Source organism: Panthera pardus, unplaced genomic scaffold (assembly GCF_024362965.1).
Source record: "Panthera pardus isolate Hobbes unplaced genomic scaffold, ASM2436296v1 HiC_scaffold_23, whole genome shotgun sequence".
Lineage (NCBI taxonomy): Eukaryota > Metazoa > Chordata > Mammalia > Carnivora > Felidae > Panthera > Panthera pardus.
Genome location: NW_026526799.1, coordinates 2,215,866 through 2,236,528, shown reverse-complemented (window position 1 = coordinate 2,236,528; position 20,663 = coordinate 2,215,866). Strand labels below are relative to the sequence as shown.

At 54.9% G+C, this 20,663-nt stretch overlaps 1 protein-coding gene across 3 annotated transcripts in view; it reads right to left on the bottom strand.

The window, feature by feature from the left end:
* Positions 1 to 20,407, bottom strand: part of IL16 (interleukin 16) — a 42,369-nt gene extending 21,962 nt beyond the window's left edge. The window contains exons 1-8 of one of the 3 annotated variants that reach the window (XM_053888613.1): positions 20,269 to 20,407; positions 16,613 to 16,755; positions 15,088 to 15,198; positions 12,457 to 12,571; positions 6,078 to 6,151; positions 5,132 to 5,348; positions 4,622 to 4,739; positions 2,003 to 2,135 (exon numbers count right to left, since the gene is read on the bottom strand). In XM_053888613.1, coding sequence (XP_053744588.1) covers positions 2,003 to 2,135; positions 4,622 to 4,739; positions 5,132 to 5,348; positions 6,078 to 6,151; positions 12,457 to 12,571; positions 15,088 to 15,198; positions 16,613 to 16,755; positions 20,269 to 20,392 — 1,035 coding nt within the window. In that variant the 5' untranslated portion in view covers positions 20,393 to 20,407. Of the gene's footprint in view, positions 1 to 2,002; positions 2,136 to 4,621; positions 4,740 to 5,131; positions 5,349 to 6,077; positions 6,152 to 12,456; positions 12,572 to 15,087; positions 15,199 to 16,612; positions 16,756 to 19,569; positions 19,654 to 20,268 lie in introns of those variants that run through there. The other 2 variants (XM_053888614.1, XM_053888615.1) reach the window with 2 other exon arrangements.
* Positions 20,408 to 20,663: the final 256 nt, after the last annotated feature.

Here is a 20,663-nt window from a genome sequence, read left to right as displayed (position 1 = left end):
CTGTGTGCGCGCTGGTCGTCCCCACCTGCAACACCTTCCAGGCTTCCAGACCCGGCTCCGTTTTCTGGGTCGCTGGCACCCTGACTCCCTCAGCCTCCATGGCCTGTCTGTGTGCGCCCCGCCCCACCCCGCCCCTCCAGCCGGCACCAAGCTCCTCAAGGCCAGGGCTCCGGCCTTGGCCCCACACCCTGACTCCAACTCCACTGCCCTCTCCACACGGGACCCCAGAGCGGCAAGAGTCGCTGAGCCCGCCTCCTTTCCTTCTGTCGCCCAGAGCTGTAGACGAAGTCCTTGTTCACCTGCGTACGAAGCTTGCTTCTCTCTTGGGTGCTCCTCCTTTGTCTAGTGCCACCACGGAACAGAGCTGGGCTCGAGCCCCACTACACCAGCTGCGTGTAGATCGCCTGTCAATCTACCTCTGTCCTGTTTCCGCGGGGAGTTGGGAGTCTGTTAGCTACAAGCGCAGGCTTTGAAGCCTGGCGTCTTCCTGTAGAAGATCCACCACAGGGCGAGTTCCTTTTTCCTTTCTGAGCCTCGGTGCCCTCCTCTGTGAACGAGCAGGGAGCATCATACTGACTTCAGAGGGTTCTTCGACAACTAAACGCTATTGCGCTTGTCACGTCTTTCAGCAAATATGTCTGATACACTCAAGGATTCCATAGATAGTGACGGTGACTATCACCGCGTCCCCAAAGGAACCCCAGCAATGCCACTCCCAAGGGTCCCTCCGACCTGGGCTCCACTTCTCAGCCATTATCAGCCCTGAATCTCACCGCCTACTGGACACCCCATGGGTACCTCAATCTGCTTACGCCCACATGAGACCACTTCCTCCCTCCCAAACCCCCCCCTCCTTCCCTTGTCGCCACTGGGGAGTGCTGTCGCCATCACTCGGTCTTCCGATCCCCAAACACCCCAGTCATCCTAGACCCCTGTGCCCCAGGCTAATCAGCCAACAGTACGACCAATTCTTCCCCAACTGCCTCCATCCCTCTGCCCACATCTACTGTGAAGTTCAGGCCCTCACCATCTGGTTCCTTTCTCTTCCAAACTCCAGGATATACCCACCCCCCACCCCGTCCTCCAGGGCACAACCAACAGTTAAAAAAATAAAATCTCGCCTGCTTCCGATTCTGTGTCTCCCTCGCTCTCTGCCCCTCCCCGACTCACGCTCTGTCTCTCTCTCTCTCTCAAAAATAAATAAACGTTAAGATATTTAAAAAATAATAAAATAAAATCTGAACATCATTACACGAACAGCCACACACCCTCCCCTCGCTCCTCACCCCCCAACAGAATGCCACGCACGCCCCTAAGCATCCCGTGTGACTCCCATGCCATGCCGACCTGTACCCTTAGCCTCTCCACCTGCGCCCGCACCCCAGCCCCACGCTCCTTCCTTCCATGGCAGGTCCCTTCCTGACCCTGTAGCTCCATGGAACGACCTTCCTCAAATCCTCTGCCTGGAGACAACTAACTTTCGGTAATTCTTGCTTCATGAATTACCTACCTGCCTTCATGCAACCTTCCTTTCTGTCTCCCTCTGTTCCCAGAACACTTCCCACCCTGTATTGTAATTATGTGTAGGTCATCGTCTCCAGCCAGACGCTGAGCCCCAGAGGGCAAGACCGTGTACTACGAACTTGTTCATCCCTGTATGCTGGGGTGCACAGCTCCCGACAGTCGCATAGTGAGCGGGTCCCTACTCGATGCACGGATGAATTGGTCCCTGGCCTCCACTTGCAGGGATCCTGGGTCTGTATTTTCCTGCCCGTGAACTTGTAACCAGCTGTAAGAGCTTCCCTAAGCCAATGCCAGTTGCCTCTGGTGTCTAGGAGTCGACCAGTGGACCCCCGCTGCGTTCACTCGTTATTAAACTTGGAACAGGTTCTTGGGAATTTGGTTCCAAACCCAGAGGGCATCACCCACGTTCATCCATTTCTTGTCCCAAGTACGGAAAGAGTGAGCCTGGGAGGAAGAAGACGTCCCGGTGGGGTGTTACCTGTGGGTCTGGATGCCGGCTGACGATGATGGGGACGGGCCCAGGACTGCAGTGACTCAGGATCGCGTAGACTTCATTGAGCGTCAGGCAGTGCACAGGGGAGTCATTGATTTCCACGATCTCGTCCCCACACCTGGGAGAGCGTACACGGAAGCCGTCAGCGAGCTAACCCTCGTGGCGTTCGGACGCTCCCTTCCCTGACGCCCCACTCAGGGACTTCGCTCTCTGACGGGACCTAAAACTTACACCAATAAATAGAGCTCCTTAGCCACCCGGCTGACATTCAGAGCAGGACGGACCAGGGCAGTGCACGCTCACTCCTCGCTGCGCGACCACAGCGTGGGGGATGCTTCATACCCATTTTGTGGGTCAACGCAAAGAAAAGTTGGTCTGAACTTTCCTCTTCGTCTTCCCCATTAAAGTCTGTCTAACCGAGATGGGGGGTGTAGGTTAACCCGATTTAAGCGATTAACCAACGAACTGTGATATAAGCAATCACATCCGCTCCTCGGGCCTCACTGTTCCCATCTGTAGAATGGTTAGGAGGAAAGACGGATGCTTTGTGCTAACCGGTAAAGAAGATATAACTGGGCTGGGAGCAGTGGAAGCCCTTGGAAAAAGAAGGAAGGAGAGAAAGCATGGAGTTCATTCTCGTTGGAAGATGGGGATAGAGTTATGGAAAATTTAGATGGGTCCTGTTACCTACCCAGAAAAAAAGAAAAAACACAAGGGAGGTAGAAAAGATAGGGACGTATCCGTACTTGGAGGATTTGGGCAATCCAACCCCCTTGTCTCGGAGCTGGGGAAACCGAGGCACAGAGGGTGAAATATTCTCGATAAGACCTAGCTTAGAGTTTAAAAAAAAAAAAAGGCTTTTTCTAGAAACAGCCACGTAGTAAATGTCTTAGGCTTTGCAGTTCACACTCTGTTGCAATGACTAAACTCTGATGTTGTGGCGTGGAAACAGCAGGTGTAGACGATGTGTCAACAAATGAGCGTGGCTGTGTTCCGATAAAACTTTCTTTAAAAAAACCAAGCAGGTGACGGGCCCCAGGTTGCTGACCACTGGTCTGGCGGGTGATCAGCCCAGCGGGGATCGGAGCGCAGGTCTCCAGGGCTGAGTTCGCCGTCCCTCCCGCTGTGGTCTGCTGTCTCCCGTCACAGTTCCGCTCAGCCGGTCCCCCTTCCCCTTTGCTAAGAAAGCACGCATTTTGGGGGCGCCTGGGTGGCTCAGTCGGTTGAGCATCCGACTTCGGCTCCGGTCATGACCTCACGGTTCATGGGTTCGAGCCCCGCGTCGGGCTCTGCGCTGACCTGCTTCGGATTCTGAGTCTCCCTCTCTCTCTGCCCCTCCCCTGCTTGTGCTCCGTCTCTCTCTCAAAAATAAATAAACATTTTAAAAAATTAAAAAAAAAAAAAAAAGAAAGTGCACATTTTCATTGATGTAACTGAAGACCACCGCAGAAGCTTCCAGAACAATCCCTACCCAGCTGCAGGTCTAGGGGGGAGGACTCTCTGTCTGAAGGGATTAGGGCTAAGGCCGTTGTGGTGACTGTGCAGTCATGTCCCAGGTGACACGGCAGCTCAGCAAACGGCTGTCGCCGTCCTGCGCGTGACAACAGCAAATCCGTCTCGAAGCTAAAGCACCATCGAGACGGCATCCCGAGCAGGCCTTGCCCTTACACGGACTGCAGTGGTGGGAAAACCTTCAAAACTATGACCAAACTCTCCGGAGTTAGCAAGCCTCGAACCCAGTGAGAGAAGGGACGCGCGAAGATGCGTGAACCGGAAATATCGTGACAGGTTAAACGGGGGTCAATGGCACCGAAACCCAACTCGCTTACTGGAAAGGAGATTCAGGCTCGGGCATCTCTTAGAAGTTATCTGCAGGGACGTAGGTCTGGAGCGTCCGCAAGGATCTGGTTTATACCATCAAGAAACTGAGTTAACACTACTGATTTGCTTCGTAAGTGAGCGTCTTTCTCCACACAGGGTGCACAGGCAAACCTCCTCGGGGCTCCTATTTACGTCACCGTAAATCCTGTGCTACTTAGATCTGAATCAAGGTGTGTTCACTTCCTGTTTCCCATTTTGGACCGGCATTCCCTGAGATAATGCCTCTTCTTTTCTTTTTTCTTTTTTCTTTAAGGACAGGGCAAGGAGGAGAGCCAGAGAAAGAGGGAGAGAGGCTCCCAAGCGGGCTCCGTGCTGTCAGCACAGAGCCCCACGTGGGGCTCGATCTCACCAACCGTGACCTGAGCTGAAATCAAGCGTCGCACGCTTCACCAGCCGAGCCCCCCAGGAGCCGCGACAATGCCTCTTGAACTGCAACGTGCACACAGATCCCTGAGGGTCTTGTGAAAAGGCGGGTTCCGCCGTGGCAGGTCTGGAGAGGGGCCCGAGATGCTACATTGCTAGCAAACTTCCGAGGGATCTCGCTGCCACTGGTCCGGGGACCACAGCTGGAAGAACGAGGCTCTGAGCCACGCTTGGGTCATTCTAAATATCTCGTCTCCAAAAATTAACCTGCTGCCTTCTAAGGAATTCCTTCCCCCTGATGGAAATCAGGGCTGTTTGTTGTTGTTGTTGTTGTTTTCAAACACAGAAATGAGGACATACCAGAGCCGTCCATCCAAGTGTGCCACAGACCCCGGAGAGAGCGTGTGAACGAAAATGCCGGAGATGCACTGGAAATAGGGCACACTGCACAGGCCGATGCCCAGACCGACGCCAGCCTCTGGAAGGCAGAGCAGGAGGGAGGGCGGGGGGCTCGGAACGGAGCGCGAAGGACCTCGGCTCCCCTGCCACGGTTAAGAACGACGGTGCTCAAGGAGGGGTCCCCGCCCCAGACCTCACGGCGTATTTCGCTGTGCCCGCAGCCCTGGCCCCGGTTCCCATGTGCGGTGTCGCCTTGTTGGGGTATGTTCTGCCCCTCGCCCCACAACCCCAGGCTGAGCATGGACGGTGCGTCCTGGGCTCCTGCAAACAGAGCCGCAGGCCTCGCTGCTCGGCGGTGGCTGCAGAATCTGCTTGTAGGTGACAGACACCCTGTCCTGTCTCGGAAAGTCTCGGCGGGGGGGGGGCCCGGTGGCGGGAGACCCAGGCAGGAGGGCAGGGGCGCAATCCCACCTTTCTGCAGAGAGACCTCCACCATGACTCTGTAGTTGGGCTTGGCCGTGCTGGGGGGGGCGGCGGGGCTCCCCAAGCCGAAGGGCCCGCTGTCCTTGGTGGCACAGGTGCTGGAGCTCAGGGAGCGGCACAGCGGGGGCGACAGGTGGCTGCTCGGCGAGTGGGGTGCCGTCAGGCGCGTTCTCACGGTGAGGGTCAGGAGCCCCTTTTTGGCTTGCTGAAAGGAAGGGACCATGTGCCGCAGCGCTCAGCAGCTGTGTGAGCGTGCGTGTGCGTGGCGTGGAAGCGTGTGTGCATACGTGTACAGTCTATATCTACACGTATATACAGATACGAAACATCGTATACGGAACATACACACGTGCATACGTGCGCCAGATGGGATTGAACTGAACTGATTACCCAGAGACTTAAGCATCTTTTAGTGACTGCCTTAAAACTTAAAACAGATTTGGGGCGCCTGGGGGGCTCGGTCGGTTGACCGCCTGACCTCGGCTCGGGTCATGATCTCACGGTCCGTGGGTTCGAGCCCCGCGTCAGGCTCTGTGCCGACGGCTCGGAGCCCGGAGCCTGCTTCGGATTCCGTGTCTCCCTCTCTCTCTGCCCCTCCCCCACTCACACTTTGTCTCACTCTGTTTCTCAAAAATAAATAAATGTAAAAAACAAAATTTTTTTTAAACTCAAAACAGATTTGCAAATATATCGGCATAACTACGCTGAGTGTCTTCAAACAGTTCTATAAATCTTCAGCGATTGAGACACGCCCGCAGCAATTCTGATAACACTCTTATTTCCGGAGCTGGGTCTTTTTTCTCAACCCTGTGCCCAGATGAGCACCAGCGGGGCGCCCCATGAGAAAGACCCCACAGTTTGAGTCTGCGGGTTCGAATGGAGGAGGGGGCCCGAAACCCCGGGGTCTGGCCGTGTACCGACAGGGAGCGGTCACCTTGAACTTGCGCAGAGCATCCTGGTGTGTTAGTCCGGCCATCGATTCTCCGTTGAGCTCCAGAATTTCATCCCCTGTTGGGAGAGGGAGAAATCACAGTAGAGACGCGTATGGCCCATGGGGGCGGGCAGAGCCCTGGGGAAGCCTTCCTCGCCCGGGACTCTCCCCCCGAAGGCAGGCGGGCCCCAGCTCTCTGAGGCCCCTCCAGGGTCCTCGGCTGGCACACAGGCCTGGCCTGACCCCGTCCGGCCTGCCCTCTGGCTTTGCCCGCCTCCCCCCTGCCTCCCTGACCCTCCCGCCAGGTGTTCCCACGGCTCATTTCCTGATGCAACACGGCCTGCCTTTCTCAGGATGTTGTCTGCCTTCAGGGCCCTTCTCCCACCTTGTTCACCTGCCTCGCTCAGTCTTGCGATCCTGCCGGCTTAATTTCCCATGTGTCCTCACGGCACCTGTGTCCACCACTAACCATCACAGCTCGGCCCCGTGGGTGGGTGGTGACCAGTGACCCGGGGAAGACTCTCCCCCACCCCGGCAGGTCGCTCCCCGGCCAGGGGATTTGTCTGATCAGACGGTGTGTCCCCAGGGCCAGTTCTGGGGAGGGGGGACCTGCCCGGTGCTCAGGAAACGTGAGAAGGAGGTGATGCTTCCAGAATGCAACATAGCCCCGTTTTGCAGAAGAGGAAAGTGAACCCAGAGCTGTCCCAAGCCACCCGGTGAAGAGAATTAGGAAGCCGGCCCTTTCACCACGAGCCGCTCCCTCACAAATATGCCTAATAGACCCATTTTTTTCTGTATCCTGAAGTCCATCTTTATGGGGACGGAAAACCAATGTCTCCCCTTTACTGAATGTGCTCAACAAACGGGGAGCGTTTGTTCTGCGTTCAGGGCCGCGCTGGGCGCGTCGGACGCCCTGCTCGTCACGCAGCCGTGCGGTCTGGTCGTTAGCAGGTGCGTCTGTGGTCACCTCACTATGGTGCCCTCGCAGACAATCCAACCCTCTTCCCCGGTTGTTCAAAAGGTGGTTCTGCCTTTGCCTCTGAGAGTTGGAGGCTCCACTGCGATGCCCCCGGGTGCTTCCTCACCCTGAAATGTCGTGCCTTAAAATGATTCCGGAAAATTCTTAGCCACTGTCTCATTGCCCTTTCGCTCCCCTCTTTCACACTGTTCTTTCTTTCTAGAACGCGTCTCCCCTGTGGGCCTTCTCGCCCACCCTCCCTGTTTCTCTAACACTCCTATTCTTCTCCACGGCTCCGTGCAGCCTGCCAGACCACTTCCAGCTCCCGACTCCCCTTGCGGCTGTGCTGTGTCTGCTGTCGACACGTCCACCGAGTTGACAATTTCAATCACGTGCCTTTTGTACAAGTTGCTTTTTTCACCACGTTCCGTTCTTTCCTTGTTGTTCATATGCCCTCTTTTGCCTTTTCAAAGCTCTCTTTAATAAACACCGTGATTCTAAACAAATACAAAAATTCTAATGCAAAGGGGTAGGTGTATTTACGGCATTATCTACAAGAGCCAGATTGTGGAAATGGCCCAGTGTCCACTGATAGATGAATGGATAAAGAAGATGTGGTGTATATACGATGGAATATTATTCAGCCATTAAAAAACACGAAATCTTGCCATTTGCAACGACCTGGATGGAGCTGGAGTGTATCATGCTAAGCGACATAAATCAATCGGAGAAAGACAGATACAGAACCATATGATTTCGCTCATGTGCGGAATTTAAGAAACAAAACAAAGAAAGAAAGAAAAAAAGAGACAGGCCAAGAAACAGACTCGTAACCGTAGAGAACACACTGCCGGTCACCAGAAGGGAGGGGGGTGGGGGCGGGAGAAACGGGAGACGGGGACCAAGGAGGACACTTGTCGTGACGAGCACAGGGTGACGTACAGAAGTGCTGAATCACGGTATTGCACACCTGAAACTAATATAACACTGTATGTTAAATGCACTGAAATTAAAATGAAAACTTAATTAAAAATTGCATAATACAAAACCATAGTAATCCTACAGTGTCTTTTAGACTGCTCTGTGATCTCAGGGTTTTGAGGGCTAGTACTCGGGTCGGTTATTCCTGCCAACGCTCATCAACAAGGGATATTTCCTAATGTCCTGTGTGCTCTTCGTGTCGAACTCCCTTTTCCGGGGGCCAGTGTTTCTCTGGGGTTTTCCAGAGAACCCCAAGAGGCAGTCCAGAGCTTTCACTGCTTCGGGACAAGTGTTAACATTAGGTTCTCAGCTTGGAGCGTCCTGCACTCAGGAGAGACTATAAATGTGGCCAGAACACTCCCACGCGACACGGGTCCTTCTTTTCCTGTGGGAGACGTCTTTTCCTCACACCCAAGAGCCACAGGCAAAGGTAGGTTTGCTCACTGCTTCCCTGGGGCCCGATGGCCTTCCAAGAGGGCAGCTCGTGAGGCTTCACATGGACCCACGGCCATGTCCCATGTGGGCAACTAAGTCCGGGTCCCTGGCCCTTCAGCCCTGTGGGCACCAGTTCCACGGGCCATCACACCCTCAACTCCTAAGACTGCCGTAGATTTAAAGTTTACATGTGCCACGTTACCCAGCATGACCACGTGTCAAAAATCAAGGGCAGGAGTGGGCTGGGGACAGGATTCAAATCAGCGTCACCTGTGAGGTTGCCAGAATCAGACCAAAAATGAAAGAATCCGTCCTCGCACTTACGACAGTCCAAGTTGAGTGGAAACGGACAAGTTTTAAAAATAACTAAAATATAACTATTATGTTGGAAGGAAGAATACACAGAGGACGTATTTCAGAAGTGGTCATCCTTCCTCTCCTCCTCATGGGCAAGAGATTGAGTGATTGGTTATGGAGGGTGGAGCCTAAGTGATCGCTGGGTGTGCCATCGGTCACAGGCTAGGTGTGCAACGTAATGATTTGACAATGACATACATTACGAAATGTTCAGCAGGGTGAGTGGACTCACCCTCTGTCATCACCCAAGGTTATTACGATATCATCAACTACATTCCCTAAGCTGTACTTTCATCCCACGACTTCTTTCTTTTGTAACTGGAAGCGTGTCGTCTTCCCCATCACCTGATCCATCCGTCTGACCTAATCCCGCCCCTCTGACGGCCACCACTTTGTTCTCTCTGTGCTTACGAACCAGTTTCTATTTTTGTTGTTATTGTGAATCACGTGGCATTTTGTCTGGCTTCTTTCACTTAGCATAACACCCTCTGGATGCATCCATGCTGTCACGAATGGCCAGATTTCATTCTTTTTGTGGCTGAGTAATAGCCCACTGTAGACGTACACCACACCTTTGTTATCCGTTCGTCTATCGATGGACGCTTGAGTTGCTCCCATAACTTGGCCGTTGTAAGTAATGCTGCAACACACAGGGTGCTTATATCTCTTTGAATCCGTGTTTTCATTTTCTTTGCGTAACTACTCAGAAGTAGAACCGCTGGATCACAGGGCACTTCTATTTTTAGTTTTTTGAGGAACCTCCGCACCGTTTCCCACAGCAGCTGCACCAGGTTGCCTCCGCAACCACGGTGCACGAGGGTTCCTTTCTCTCCACATCCTCACCAACGCTTGTTTCTTGAGAAACGACCATTCTCGGTGACATGAAGGGCTGAACTTCCCTCGTGAGCCCCAACAGAACTACTCTTTGGACAGTCCTGGTCCTTGTTGGGCCACATCTGGTGGGAAGTGATTAAACTAAATCTTACACAACCGTTTCTTTCGCAAGCAGAATACAAATAAAACATCATTAGCCTTGATCTGTGCTCCAAACTTTTGTTGCAGCTGGATGTACCCCCCATCCAATGGCAGATTCTAGAACTTTACTTTGAAGGAGTTACAAACGGTGATTTTGTTAATCATGAGAGGCTAGAATCAAGGACTGTGGTAGATGAGCTGAACGTCCTTCCCACCGAATTCTTATGATTGGTATTAACGAAAAGGGGAGGGGAGAAAAAGAAGCTTGACAGGGCAGGTTTGCATTCTGGAAAGAAAACAAGACACAGCACACTGTTTCCTGCCACCTCCACTCAACTCCCTCACTTTTTGTTTAAGTAACGAGAAGTCCAAAACATAACCAAACAAAATACAGTATATTCTCAAGATTCTGATGCCCCGTTTCTCCCTTTGTCTCATTGATCCCTTTTCTTTCCCCGCCTCTTGACTTAGCTACTCCCCGCTAGAGCCTGCCTCCGCTCTCCTCTCTTCACTCCCTCCTTCATCGGCCCTATAACTCAAGTGTTTTCCAAGCGTCCACAACCCCCAGTCTACACCCAGCCCTCCTCCCTCCCTGGGCTGGAGACGGTGACACCGCCTGCTGGACAGCGCCACCTGGTGGCCGCCCAGAGCCAAGCCTCTGCCTTGGCCTTTTTCCTCCTCCGTACGTCCTGCCCCAGGTTAAGTTCACTAAGACCACGAACACTTTCTCAGACCCAGAGAGGCTGTCTCATCTGCACCTGCCTCCTCCCAGGAAGACAGGCTCAGGCAAGACCCTTAAGAGCTGGAGTCTGGCCCTTAGGACAGCCTCTCAAAGGGCTTCACAGCCTCTGGGCTCTTGCTGGCCCGTCTCATCCTGCCTTCTGCTTCCCGAATCACCTGAGAACCCTGGTCATAGCTGGTCCCTCCCAAATTATAAAAACCTTCAAAGGTTCCCCACTGCCTCCCCGATAAAATCCGGAAGCGTAAGCGTGCATGAGGTTGGGGTCGGCAAACTTTTTCTATGAAGGGCCAGGTAGTAACTACCGTAAGCTCGGCCGGCCGCGCGCCCTCTGCTCAACTAGGCAACGTCGCACAACTACGCAACACGGCTGTCGTGAACACAAAAGCAGCTTCAGACAACAGAATGAGCCGCGAGCATGGCTGGGTCCTCGTAGAGCTCGTCTCTGGACCCTGAAATTTGCATCTCATTCGGTTCTCTCTCGCCACAAAGACTTGCAAATTCCTCTGACTTTGCTCAGCCACTTAGAAATATGGGATCCATATTTTGTATGCTTTTAGGGATCCACCCAAAAGATACAAAACTACAGAACCGAAGGGGCACACGCACGCCAGTGTTTACAGCAGCGCTATCAACAACAGCCAAATTATGGAGAGACCCCAAGTGTCCACCAACTGATGAACGGATAAAGAAGCTGTGGTCTGTTTCCACAACGGAATATTACTCGGCCGTCAAAAAGAATGAAACCTTGCCACTTGCCACGATGTGGATGGAGCCAGAGAGGAGCATTACGCTAAGTGAAATCAATCGCTCAGAGAAAGACCAATGCCAGTTGATCTCGCTCACGCGTGGAATTTCAGTAACAAAACAGATGAAAATACGGGAAGGGGGGAAGGGGGGAAGGAGAAGAGAGGGCAACAAACCGTAAGAGACTCCTGAAGACAGAGAACAAACAGGGCTGCTGGAGGGGGGTGAGGGGGGGACGGGACAGACAGGGGATGGGCATCGAGGAGGGCACCCGTTGGGATGAGCACCGGGTGTCGTGTGTAAGCGACGAATCACTGGGGTCTACTGCTGAAGCCAGCACGATACTGCACGTTAACTCAGTAGAATTTAACTTTAAAGAAAGAAAAGACATACGAGAACCAGTCTCTATTTGTGAGCAGGATGAAAATGGGCTGCGGGCCTGACGTCCCCAGAGTTTGCTATCCCTGCCCTAACCAAGGTGGGTCCTTAACCGTGGCTAGGCTCCCAGCGCGACTCACAGAAAGTGTCCTGACAGGGAGGGTGGGGACACCGAGGTCACCTCTCTTAAGCATCCCGCGGCCCCTCCCTAGTGTCTGGCCTCACCCGCCCCTGAATTTTGACCCCTAGTTGAAGTTTGGGAGTGTCCTCGGGCCAAGCCTGTTGGCCAATACTCCCAGCATGATGGAGGGGCCCTCAGGAGGCAGCTCTGACCCCCGGGGATGGCCAGGGGCCTGTCCCAGACGGGAGAGCGGGCGGGCCATGAGCTCCTCAGAGGAGGGATCATATCTGATCAGCCTGTTTCTGCAGCCGAGAACACAGCGGGCTTACAGAGGATGTTCATCAGACGCATTAGAAGCACAGGGCCTGTCACTCCATGACTGTGAGTCGGGAGGGCAGGAAAGAAGGGAGAGGGTGGCGGGGACACCAGCAATAGAGGGGGGGGCCTTGGACAGAAAGGGAGGGGAGGCGGACACCTCGGCCTTCTGTCCCAGGCTGGCTACGGGACCTGGGCCGCGGGCAGACACACTCGGCACCGTGCCGGTCACGACGGAGCCGTCGGGGACGTGTGCCGCGGACCCCAGAATCCACGCCGGCCGAATTCCGCAGGCTGAAGACACAGGCTGCCCTGCGCTGTGTTCTGTGGGCCAGTGACCCCTCCGACGTCACCCGGCGAGAGACGAGAAACCTACCTTCTTGCAGCCGTCCGTCCGCTGCTGCCGCTCCCCCCGCAAAGATGGTTTTGACGTAAATTCCGATGGGGCCGTAAATGCTGTCCCTTCCCCCGACGATGCTGAAGCCCAGGCCCTGGGGGGAAGAAGAGGAGACTGGCATTAGGAACGTTCCAGGCCGAGCGCCTGCCCCAACCCCCAACCCCCAACCCTCAACGCAGGACCCGGGGAGGAGAAAGGCGCCCTTGGTGTCAGACGCCTCGGGACCTCACAGGGGAATGGGGAAAGCCATGACCTCCAGGCCGGACCGGACCGTGTGGGGCCTGGGCTCTCACACAGAGTCGTGTCCCGACACAGAACTTGTGCCGTGGCCGGAGAATCCCAGACGGGGCCGAGCCCTGGGTCTGCCCGTCTGGCTGGCAGCTCGGGGCACATCACCTCCCGTCTCCGAGCCCTCGCTTAGCCCCTTGTAAGATAATGCTCATAACCTCACTCACAGGATTGTGTTAGAAAATCCAGTGAGGGGCGCCTGGGGGGCTCCGTCGGTTGAGCGTCCGACTCCGGCTCGGGTCACGATCTCGCGGCGCGTGGGTTCGAGCCCCGCGTCGGGCTCTGTGCCGACGGCTCGGAGCCTGGGGCCTGCTTCCCATTCTGTGTCTCCCTCTCTCTCTGCCCCGCCCCCGCTTGCGTTCTGTCTCTCTCTTTCTCAAAAGTAAACAGACACTTTAAAAATCTAAAAAAAAAAAAAAAAAAAAGAAGGAGGAGGAGGAGGAGGCCTGGGGGTCAAGAAGTGTTGGGTCACTGTCCGAGTTCCACGGCCAAAGAACCAGGCACCCCCGGGGAAGTCCTGGGGCTTCCCAAGCCCTCAGTGTCCTCAGCCAGAAAACGGAGATGCTAACAGGGCTTTCGTGAGCATCAGAGGAGACATTGCTTGCAAAGCCCTCGGCCCAGGCCTGGCCTTGTGGCAGCTGCCTTCTTGCCTGATTCGATTTTGACTCTTCCCCAAGCACTTAGGGATCCTTCTGGCTCTGCCTCGTCCTCCTCCTGAACTCCCCCACCCTGACCCCACTCCAGGTTGCCACCCGGGACACGCGGCCTTCCTTCGGTGGCTGGGTCGTGCGGGTGGACGGTGGGAGGCCCGCCCGGCCTCTGAAAACCCACCGCCCCGCCCTGCACGCGGGCCTCCCGCACCGAGTGGCCCGCCTCGCTCGGTCCCTGGGCCCCTGCGGCCCGGCTCAGTCCGCCCAGAGACACGGAACGTGGATTTAGTGAATGTGCCTCTTACAGACACCAAGATACGTTAAACCGTCTTCGGTGCTCTTTGCGCTCTTCCGGGCAGGGCCGACAATTGAAAAGCCACCGAAATCCGGGCAGGGGTGCGGGGTGGAAAGCACTGTGATTTACTAGCCAGCAAGTCGGGCCGTTAGGAGAGAAGTCAGCACCGGAGAGGATTTCTCCTTTGTAGGGAGAGGACCGGTCGGGTCAGCATCTTGTGCTTCTGTCTGCTGTGCTCCCGGGAGCGGGAGGGGGTGAGAGCCAGGGAGGAAAGACCCAGCGTGAGGAGACCCCCCTCCTCTGACCAGAGCGGAAGTAGCAACAGCCCTTTTCCCCCCAGGTCACGTGCCAAAGTTATGTTAGGTGGGTTTGAAAAAAAAAACAAAAACAAAATAAAAAACGAACCATCTGATTTACTTGGGCTCGTCTGGGAACTCTGCAGCAACTGCCCGCGTCTATTCCGGAATGTTCTGGAAGCAACGCAAAAGACATTCGGGATGCCCCCACCCCCCCCACCTCTGCCTCGTCCTTCCCTTCAGGATTTCTCAGTTGTGGGGCAGAAATCGGCATGAATATATCCACCTGGGGGACACACGTGGCCTGGACGTGTCCTCCCCAAACTTCAAAGACGGCAGCCGTCGGGAGGTGAGCAAGTCGGACTGGTGGTGCCCTCGGGATGGATGAGGGGCCCTTATAAAGGAGACCCAGAGGGCTCCCTCGGCCCCCCACCATGTGCCCTGTGCAGACACAGAGAGAAGACCCCATCCACGAACCAGGAAGCCGGTCCTCCACACACAGCAAATCTGCGGGCACCTGCATCTTGGACTCTCCAGCCTCCGTAACCACGAGAATGTGCTACTTAAGCCACCTCGTCTGGGTTTTTATGACAGAGGCCTGAACCGACAAAGACACGACGTCAATGATTTGAATTTAACCGTCAGGTAAAACGAACTTCTAAATTGTTTTTGGTGTTTACTTATTTTTGAGAGAGAGAGAGAGTGATCACAAGTGGGCAGGGGCAGAGACAAGGAGACGCAGAATCGGAAGCAGGCTCCAGGCTCCGAGCTGTCAGCACAGAGCCCGAAGCGGGGCTCGAACCCCTGAACAATGGGATCATGACCTGAGCCGAGGTCCGACGCTCGACCGACTGAGCCACCCTAGAACTAACTTCTAAAAACATCACCCCAAAACCAAGTTGGCGAGCAGTTGCCCTGCGGTGGCCCACACGGGGTCCCCCCCAACCCCCCACGGGTTCATCTCGACTCTCACACCCGCAGCCAGAACCCCCATCCCTATCTGCCTCCTTCCCTGGACGGGACGGCTGGTCAGGAGCCGGTGTCCATCCGGCAGCTTCTGTTGGCAATGGCCCTCGCTCACCTTGGCCTGGCCCTTCATCAGCACGATGTTGGAGATGACGGAAGCCTGGAGGCCCCCCGAGGGCTGTGCCAGCTGAGCTGTGCTGAGCGACCGGGTGGGTCTCGAGCTGCCCTGTGGGAAGGAAGGGGGTGGGGAGGCGTGAGCCGGGGGAACAGCAGCACCCACCTCAGGGGGCAGGGGGGACCCCAACCCTCTCTCCGGGGGGCCCACGGCACCAGCCCCGAACTTGGTCGACGAGGCACGGTGGGAGTCTGGGGGGGTGGGGGGCTGCCTTCAGTGGTCCGGGGCTTTCAGCCTTCTCCCTGCAGCTGGAAGCTATGGAAGGCTTGTCCACACAGCAGGTGCAGACTACACAACAGACCACAGCGGCCGAGAACGACGCGTCCTAGAACCAGGGTCTCCAAGAATGCCCTCTCCACACTGTGTCCAATTCAAGACACGCGTACCGAGCACCCCCCTTGGGCCCGGCATGGGGTGGTGGGCAAGGAACCTGAAGATTTTAAAATTCGGGGCATAAATCCCCGGGGAGGCAGACAAGCGACTTGCATAAGAGAAGCTGAGTGTGCCAAGGAGACGTGCACCCCGCGTGCCTCGGGAAGTCTCCCCCGCCCCCCACGGTAGGGAGGATATACAGCCCGGACCATCCATCAGACTCTGGGGCCCCGCCGCCTGGGTTCCTTTCCTGGCTGGTGACCTTGAGGAAGTGACTCAACCACTCTGTGCCTGTTGCCTCTTCTGTAAAATCACCTGAGCCGTCAAGGTGCTGCAGACAGAGGCGCCGGGTGGTCCTGGGGGCAGCCTGAGTCCCTGCCGTGCAGGGCCCGGGGCTCGGGGACACAGCAGGAGGGGACGGACACTGCTGGGCTCCCGGCCCGCACCCTGCGCCCGACGTGGGAAGGACGCGCGGTGTGGGGCCCACAGGGCTTGGCTCGAATTCCGCCTGGTCCCTTAGCTTCTGAGACGTGTGAACTCAGGCAGCCCCTCGCCTTGGCCAGCCGCCAAGTTTCGTCGGCGTAAAACGGGGCCGACGCTACCTTGGTTTCTAAGCCTGTCTTATGAATTAGAGGCACAGGGTGCAAGGCAGGTCCCGACACCACGGGGCTAAGAGCGCGGGTGTTGGCGTCCTGGAGGTCTGACCCTGAGCCCCCGGGCTGCCTGCCCTGGTCGATGCCCCCTGGCACGCGTGCCCTAACCTGTCCCGGGATGGCTCCTCACCCACCCCCTGGAGCCCCGGTGCGGAGGGAGTAAAGGGTCCACAGAAGGCCTCAGCTTCCGCTCACGTGGATCGTCAGCTCCCAGCAGCACAGACGGGCAGTGGCCCCAAGGGCCGGCTCGCGGGGCGCTCCGCGGTCACCGTTCCCGGTGAGGGTCTTTCTGTGCCCGGAGCTGCCCGCTCCCACCAGCCAGCCCCTCTCCTCGGTAGTGCCGGGACAGGGACAGGACCCCACCGGCTGGCCTCCGCAGCCACGGCCAAGCCCGGGCCCCTCCCGCGTCCCCTTCCCCGGCTCCCTCCCTTGCTTCTTACCGCAGACTTTCCCGCCGGGCAGTCCAGCTGCTGAGAGAGGGACTTCCGGCTGCCACACAGGGGATAAGGCTGCCTGTCCGTGCAGGCCGCAGAGCTCTTTATCATGCGAAAGTCGATCTCCCCTGTGCAATAGGGATTAACACCTAAACCCCGGGGAGGAGGAAAGGAAGAGGCCGTCTGTGCTCTCGAAGCACAAAGGTCAGCGGAGAACACCCTTGGGTCCACCCCAAAGCCTTGGCCTCCCCAGCCCCACCGGCAGGGCGGCCCCAAGGCCCTTCTCGATCCCCCTGTGAGTTCAGATCAGCATGGACGCAGGCCCTGAGGTCGGGACAGAGCGGGTTCCCGGAAGCACGGGCTGGTCTGAAAATGACGAGTGGGCGTGCTCCAGCCACAAGGACATCGATGAAGGTCAGCATCTCAAGTCGATGGGGAGGTGGGGGGTGCTGAACGCAGTCAGACATACAGCCATCGATTGAGTTCGTTGACAATGCGGTGACGAGAGCCAATGCAAAAGCCAAAATAACTTTTGATAACATGAGTTTGTAATTAACGGTGAAGTTGAAATATGGAATGGAAAAATCAGCGGGGAGGCAGACTAAGGGTAAGTAATTCCACTTTTCCGGGGGAGGTCGGGGAGGGGGGCGACTTGGAAAATGCCGTCTCAAATATTCATCAATTAATGACACCCAAATGATTAGCTAATTGATCTTGTGTTAAGGAAACCAGAAGTGGAGCTGGAAATTGAACACATCTCCCAAATCGCTGCAAAACTCGAACACACACCCCCAGCAAGAGGCAGGGAACAAGGAAGTGACGAGTGACCAAATAACAAAGCGTAGAAAGCAGGTGAGCGAACGCAAACGTTATCCGTGAAACCAGCACCGATGGCGGGGCATCTCTCTCTAAAAACGTTGCCCCCGTTTGCTTTCGAGATCTTACCGCGTATTCTTTGCAGGACATAAAACAAACGAACAGTGAAATGAAAGGCAGGCAGAGACTGGTCACCCATAAGCGGTGCTGGAACCAAGCAGCCACTTCAAATAGCATTTGTCTCGGGGCCCCTCGGGGGCTCAGCGGGTTAAGCGTCTGACTCTTGATTTCAGCTCAGGTCATGATCCCAGGGTCTGTGGGATCGAGCCCCATGTCGGGCTCTGCCTGTGCTCACAGCGTGGCACCTGCTTGGGGTTTTGTCTCTCCCTCCCTCTCTCTGTCCCTCCCCCTCTGGCACATGCCCTCTCTCTCAAAAGAAAGAAAAAAGAGAAAAAAGCTTTCATCTAGATTCTTGCTTCACGTCAAACAACAAACATTACTGATGGGTATAGTAGGCTTTAAAAAAAAAAAAAAGCATATCGTTTAAAAATGAGAAGGAAATACGGCCCAATATTTAGTAGTGATTTTAATAGTTCTCTGGACGTGGAAGAAACTTTTACATGATTAGGAAGGAAAGAAATATATAGATGTGATTATATAAAGGTGTCCTTATCTTTTTTTAAATTTTTTAACATTTATTCATTTTTGAGAGAGAGAGGGAGGGAGCATGAGCAGGGGAGGAACAGAGAGAGAGGGAGACACAGAATCAGAAGCAGGCCCCAGGCTCTGAGCTGTCAGCACAGAGCCCGACGTGGGGGCTCGAACTCACGGACCGCGAGTTCACGACCTGAGCCAAAGTCGGACGCTTAACTGACTGAGCCTCCCAGGGGTCCCCCAGAGGCTCCTTATAAACTAATGGTATTACTGATCACAGCAATAAAAAAAAAAACCAGGTAGACTCCCCAAAAGCAAATGAATGAACCAAGAGACGCTTAGAGTCGGCTGTGTGGAGGGACTCCTTCCACCTGCTCTCGGGGCCAGAGCACCGGGCAGGTCAGGCACCAGCTGAGGCGGAGGGAGGGGGAAGAAACACTCGAGAGCGTCTCCTCCGCCTCCAGTCCCCTGGTGGCGCTCCTCGAGGACTGGGCTCCCCCAGCAACCTCAGGGCCAGGGGCAGGGAGCAAGCAGGGCTGGGCTCGTGGGCACGCGGCCTGTGAAGTCAGCCACGCAGACCCCCAAACGTAGAGGGAGCCTTGGCTTGATTTCTAACGCATCCATTTTGAAATTCTTAATATTTGAACAGGGGCCCCACGCTTCCATTTTGCACCGATCCCCACAAATTGGGTGGCCCTTCCTGGGTGAGAAGTGGGCTAGAAAAAAAGCAGAGGAAGCAGGAAAAATCTGCAGAAAAATATACATTTTTAAATTTTAACACAGTGTGGGCCGTGATTGAAGAAACAGGTGCTCGTACACATGACTGGAGTATCGGCTACTTAAAGCTAGCAGCACAGATCAAAATCTAAGGTGTGTTTTCCTATCGAAACTCCGTTTCTAAGAAATTATTCTAGGGGGCGCCTGGGTGGCTCAGTCGATTAGGTGGCCGACTTCGGCTCAGGTCATGATCTCGCAGTCTCTGAATTGGAGCCCCGCGTTGGGCTCTGTGCTGACAGCCCAGAGCCTGGATCCTGTTTCGGATTCTGTGTCTCCCTCTCTCTGACCCTCCCCTGTTCATGCTCTGTCTCTCCCTCTCAGAAATAAATTTTTAAAAAGTTTTAAAAAAATTTAAAAAAATTAAAAAAAAAAGAAATTATTCTAAAGGAGGCAATAAGCAAAAATGTATGATTAAAAACAGTGTAAGTAGCAGTCCAAAAATAGGAAATGAGCTTGGGGAACAACGTTTTAGATGGTGCATCCTGTGGCAGAATTATATGAGAGAGAGTTTAAGGCACTTGCCCAAGGTCACATAGGTAATGAGCTCTGGGAGCAAGTGTGAGCTCCAAACCCTACGCGCGTCCACTGCCCTCTGTGTTTCCCTCAGAAAATCATCACAGACGCAAACAAAATTTGAAGTACAGACTCAGCGATGCTGATAATCTTGGTGGAAAACTGAGAATAACTCAGCTGTCTAACGGTAGGGAGTCAGTTACCTAGATCGGGTACATCCGTACAATGAAATACGAGGCACCCACTGAACATGGTGCGTAGGAAAGAATTTCCAGGGACTCGAAGTCACGTCGTGCTGTGCGTGAGCACGCGTGTGCGTAGTCTATAGGCATACGCGGGCACAAAAGGGAAATAACGAAAATGTTAACATCGATTATCTCTAATGGCGGCGTTTGGTGTGGCTTTCGTTTCTTCATGCCCTTCTGCGTTCTTCAAACGTCCTCACTTTGGATTACGGCTATTCCATTTATAGCAACCAAGAATCATGGCGGCCACCAGCCTCAACTCCCCTCTTGTGACAGATGAGGTGATGGAGGCCCCGGGAGAGCAAGGAGCCTTCCTGAAATCGAGGAGCCCATCAGAAGACAGAGTGGGAGGAAACCCTTTGTGTTTTATCCCCTATAATGGGTCTCCCCAACACGGCGCTGGAGTCCAACTAGAGGAGGAAGTGTCGAAACCATAGAGAGCTCCCCCCACCCCCGCCCCACCACCACCTCTGGCTGGCCAGGATGTGCACGTGCAGTGACAGGTGGTCGCAGAGAGGCAAGCCGACCGCAGCCGGGTTTACCCCAACCGGACTAGCAGAGACCCGCCCTTCTCCAGATCTCCCCGCGTCACTCATATTCCTGGTCCTCAGCGACAGCGAGGCTCCGCTCCTGAGGACAGTTCGATGACGCACTTACTGGTCGAGTTGCTGCGTGTCCTTTGGTGACAGGCTTTGGGAAGCTGGCAGTTACTACTCTGCGGTTCTACTCTCCCAGACTTTTCTCGAGAAGTTGTGGAAGCTTCCTGCAAAACAGTTCCCATTGTTTATTCAGCGAGTTCGCCAGAACAGAAAAAGGTGCACAGAACACCGAGGTTTTGACACTGACCATATGGACGGACTTGTGGGGTTGTCTGTCTCCCCCGGTAAATTATAGGGTCTATGATGGCAGATGTACAGACTCATTGCCACCCATTCATCCATAGCTTCACCCATCACTTAATAAAAATTGAATGATAGATATACCGCATAGGCACTGGACAAAGGCAACCGATGTCTAAACATCATGTCAGCCATTACGTGTCCTTTCTTTGT